The sequence below is a fragment of the Carassius auratus genome, unplaced genomic scaffold, assembly GCF_003368295.1.
Source record: "Carassius auratus strain Wakin unplaced genomic scaffold, ASM336829v1 scaf_tig00217337, whole genome shotgun sequence".
NCBI classification, from domain to species: Eukaryota; Metazoa; Chordata; class Actinopteri; order Cypriniformes; family Cyprinidae; genus Carassius; species Carassius auratus.
In genome coordinates, this window is record NW_020529014.1 from 155,098 (window position 1) to 160,131 (window position 5,034).

General features: G+C 35.9%; 1 protein-coding gene across 1 annotated transcript; it reads right to left on the reverse strand.

Moving 5' to 3' along the window:
• Positions 1–984: 984 nt before the first annotated feature.
• Positions 985–3,867, reverse strand: LOC113100736 (SLAM family member 9-like). The gene is made up of 4 exons (XM_026265326.1): positions 3,855–3,867; positions 1,633–1,956; positions 1,253–1,543; positions 985–1,145 (listed from the first exon to the last, which is right to left on the reverse strand). Exons 1-4 carry the CDS (start codon positions 3,865–3,867, stop codon positions 985–987), a joined length of 789 nt encoding a protein of 262 aa, XP_026121111.1.
• Positions 3,868–5,034: the final 1,167 nt, after the last annotated feature.

Consider the following 5,034-nt stretch of genomic DNA (forward strand, 5'->3'; position numbering starts at 1 on the left):
AGGTTTTGAGAACACTCTGTTTTACTTTCTAAAAACAATTTTTCTGGACTTTTAATTGACTTAAAAAATAATTGCATTGTCTTGATCCTCTCCTAAAGAATACATATCTGCATTATACTAAGAGACAAATTCAGAAATCAATAAGTTTCTAACTTAGTTTATTTCTGCACTCCTTTTCTGAAGACTAAAACAATATTTGCAGTTTCTTTCACCTTCTTCCATCCATTTGCTTTTAGATCTTACTCTAAACAAAAAGACTTGCACTTGACTTGGATTTTTGTAAATATATATATATATATACTGCCTTCATTTCTTTGCAAACCAAAAGCTTTCTTTTACAATATCTCATATGCTTTTTACATTTAAGAGAGATAAGTGATAGCTCCATTAGGAAGTAATAGATAAGAGAACAGAAGTATGAGACAGTAAGTTTCTCAAAAGAGCATTTCAACACACATGTTCTTCGTTCACTATACTTCATGTGGCGTCATGTAGCATTATCTCAGCTAAATTTTAGTCCAACTTAGTGCTGAACAGGTCTGAAGTCACTGATTACATGGAAAATATCAAAATATGTATATTCTGAATGCAGTTTCAGGTAAAGGCACTTGTTAATTCAGCCTAATTAGCCTAAGTTACTACAAGTTGACTCAAAAAGTGTAATGTTGTCAGCTCAAAACAACACTTTGATGCAAATAAATGTCAAAAATGCTTATGCTGATAGCTGTTAATATTGTTATTGCAAATTGTAAGCCACATCCTCTTTGTAGTAGTAATTTCTGCTGTTGTTTTTAAATGCCAAGTTTTTATTAATTGCCACACATATAGACACAAATTGCAATGAACAAATAAAAAACACAGTTTAACTGAAATTTTGAACATTCCATATCACAGTAAACAAAATGAATATAAAATCTACCCAAGCCAAAAGGATGCATAAAAACAAGAACAAAAAGCTAATGATAAAGGATTTACACTGAATTATCATGAAGCTGTTTTATATTGTAAGTCATGATGTCTCTCGTTTACACCTTTCCTGGATGTGATGATGTCATAAACTACAATAGCGACAGTAGCCACGCCCACCACAACGGAGAGAGCCAATCGGGCGAGAGCTTCAGAAGCATGACAACAGAAGGCACAATCTGAGAAAACAAAAGCAAACGACATTTTACATTCGCGAAAGATGAACAGCGAATCAAGTCCTAAACTGTTGCCACGCATAGCCTTTTCCCACAAGATGCTAACATACCTGAACATGGCCGACAGAGATCAGTGATGTTGACATATTTAGTCCGGTTGTTGATGGGATTGCTCACCACACAGCTATAGGAATCATCCAGACACCTCAGACGTAAAGACAGACTGTTGTTGAGATCAGACACACTGATGCTGGACAATAAACTGTTTCCTTTGTACCAGGAGAGAGTCACATGACCCACATTCACCACTGAACACAACAATGAACAATTCTGCTGTGATGAAGATGATGATGATGAATTTTGTGGGGAGTCACTTATAATGACAGGAACGGGGAGGCGAGCTGAAAACAGGAGAGAATAAACAGCAAGTGTCAATTATATATGAAATATGGTATTAGATAAACAAAAGAAACTGTAAACCTCTACTCACCATAGACATTAACATTAAATCTATAAACAGACTTTATCTTGCTGCTGATGGTTACTTGATAAACTCCAGCGTGTTGAGTTGTGATGTCTGAGATGGTCAGGGATCTAGTTTGACTGTCCAGCTTCAGTCTGTCTCTGAATCTCCCGTCAGGAACATAATTTATTATCGAGGTATGGTTGGTTGTGATTTTTGCAATAAGATGCCTGTTAAAGTTCCACATGATCAGATTGTCAGATTGTTTAACGCTAAGATCAGGGTTTAGAGTGACTGAATCTCCCTCCGTCACTGACACCGACTTCACCGCGTTTGAATCAGCAAACACACCTGGAGAGTGAGTTTTGGTTAAATATTTAGTTATGTATTTAAGTCGAAAGAGTTCCACACATCTAAAAAGTAAACAAAATCCCTGAAGTCTTACTCGTTTGACGTCAGGCTTGAATCTATCACAAGGATGCATTCAGTTCATTTACAATGTTTCATTTTCTATTCATCAAAAAAATATATACTGAAAATACTATCAGTTTTCCAAAAAACAAACAACAACAACAAAAAAAGAAACATCATAACGGTTTATAACATTCATAACAATCAATCAGAAATGTATCTTGAGCAGCAAATCAGCATATCAGAGTGATTTCTGAAGGATCATGTGACACTTAAAAACTGAAGTAATGATGCTGAAAATCCAGCTTTGCCTCACAGGAAACAGTTAAGAAACAAATGATAGGAAAACAGTTATTTGAAATCTTAATATTTCACATTATTTCTGTTTTACTGTATTGTTTGCAACAAATGCCTTAGTGAGAAGAGACTTCTTTCAAAAACTAAAATGACAAAAATCGTACAAATCCTACATCTCACAGTAACGCCTCGATTGAATTTAAAGCACTAAATAATTCATCTTCTACCATAAAGCATGACATGTTTAACTTACCAACCAGACAGCAACAGCACAAACAGAACAAAACGAATCTGTCGACCATTTTCCCCAACAGTTCAACGCTCTGAAATTAAATCTCTCCAGGTGCTCAAGATTAAAACACTGAACGTCTGTGGTTTGCAGACAGTGAAAACAAGCACTCCTCCGCTGCATCTTCTCTCTCTCTCTCCTCCCTCCACAGATATGACAGCTAAACCCGAACACTCAAAATAACTCATCTGAGATTTTAGTGATGAGGATTTAGTTTACAAGTAATGGAGGATCCGAAGAAGCTGCTTTTGCTTGTCAAAGCACAAACACCAATGATGGTTACATTTACAGTTCTTCAGAATGTTTTATGTGGTTCAGAGGTGGCTTGAGTGCATTTACACCAAACCGCAGTGCAGCTAAACAATGTGCCTTCTGCTCAAACAATATTGATGCTCATGAGCCTATAAAGAAACAATGCTGACTTCCTTGATAACAATCAGATTTCTCTTACACCCATCCACGCCATTATGAAAAATAAGCTTATTCAAGTGTGCTATTAGTATACTTCTTTTAAACATAGGAAGGTATAATTGTGGTCTAATTGTTATGTACTTCTCAGAAATGGGTTTTATGTACTCATTTAAGTGTACTTGACTTATATTTACAAAAAGTCAAAATAGATTTGAACTATACTTGTGCTCCTAGAATCTGTGTTTTCATTATTATACAGTAGAGGGCGCTAGTACATATCTTCTGCACAGAATTAAAAAGTGAAGAAGAAGAAAAACAATGCATACTAACACATGTAAATCTAACACGGTCATCTGACATAAAACAGCATCATAACTGTAACATTATGGAATAAAATGTCGACAGATGAAGATGTAATAATTACATATATATAACTTTACTTACGTATACTTAAAATAAACTTGAAGTATACTACTTTTTGGTAAAGGCATTCATTCAGATTATTTATTCTGAGAAAGTAGATTTTTTTAGAATAAAATCTGTGATTTAACTGATTTTAATGTGATCATGAAGCTCGTGTGAGGTGGGGAACTCCAAAAGGGAAGTCCAAATGTGCTTTTGCTGTGACTGTGATTGAATGCAAGCAATACAAAAACTTGCTATTTGACGTCCAGTCTGGAAAACAATGTGGTTTGATGACACAACTGTCGATTCTGCTGGACAAGCAGCATATGTATGTGGTGGCTAGGTGTGAAGATTGCATATGGGTTTTTTTCTTTTTGTTTGTTTTCTTCTTGTCAGTAGAATTTAGCAAAGGTCACTTCTAAGAACCTTATCACACCTAGATCCCACATCCTGTAGGAGGACCTTCTTACTGAAGACAGAGAGCACTTGTTGTTCCTGAGTATGTGTGTCAATGATTGTGAATGTCTAAAATAAGTCTTCTGAAGGAAAACATCTAATGACGAACTTTCACTGTTTTGGAGAACTAACAAATGCATCAATGGTGAAACACTCTCAGAAAAAAAAGAACATGCAAAAACTGCACTTAGGGGCTTGTCAGGGGGAAGTACTTTGTTTACCCCTAAAAGTTTCTAAATTAGGCCAAAATGTATGTTCCTGCAAATATCCTTTTAAAAACAGGTATGGTTTTAAATGGAGGTAAACAATTGAGAAAGAAATTGCTCAAAAATATTCACACCCTTGTTTAATATGACCAAAGAAGTCATCCTCTTGATCTTTTATTGAAAAAAATGACAAAAACGTGACTTTTCATTCTGAATCTCATTATGAAATAAATATTTTTTTCTCTAATACACACTGACCACAATTAATCATACCTTTATTCAATACTTTTCCCAAGATAACAGCTCTAGTTTTCTCCTGTAATTACTCATGAGTTTGGAGAAAACCTGATAAGAGATCAGAGACCATTCCTTGATCCAGAATCTCTCCAGACTTTTCAGTTCACCACACTCATTTTCTATAGGGTTCAGCTCAAGGGACTGGGATGGCCATGGAAGAATATTAGTTTTGTGCTCAGTGACCCATTTTGGTTTTGATTTTGATATTTGTGGATCATTTTCTTGTTGGAAGATCCAACCATGGTCCATTTAGAGATTTCTAGCCTGGAGAGTCATTTTTTAAGTTGGCCTACTTTAACATTGTTGCCACAGGAGCAGGGCCGGGCCGCGGCATAGGCGGTATAGGCAAATGCTAAGGGCGCCACTCATCCATAGGGGCGCCAGAATGAGTGAACGAGTGAATTTTTGTAACATATTTTTTTTTTTAGAATAGGCTACTATTTAAAAAACATTAATTCGAAATACTACCAAATAAAGCAAAAAAAAAAAAAAAAAAAAAAAAAGTCCGGCTCTTCAATCTTCCCCCGCCATCGAGTGCTTGAAGTGCGTCAGAAACAGAGCGCGTGCACGATCAGTTGTTGGTAATTTGTTGTGTAGCGTGCCCGACGCCGCATCCAATGTAGACAGCACTGCTTTTGTTAACACACAGCTCGTAGA

Excerpts from the sequence above, each read along its gene's own strand:
- LOC113100736 (XM_026265326.1), bottom strand. Across the intron at positions 1,544-1,632 it reads ATTTAATGTTAATGTCTATG|CTCGCCTCCCCGTTCCTGTC; the intron begins GTGAGTAGAGGT and ends TCCTGTTTTCAG. Across the intron at positions 1,146-1,252 it reads TCTCTGTCGGCCATGTTCAG|ATTGTGCCTTCTGTTGTCAT; the intron begins GTATGTTAGCAT and ends TTGTTTTCTCAG.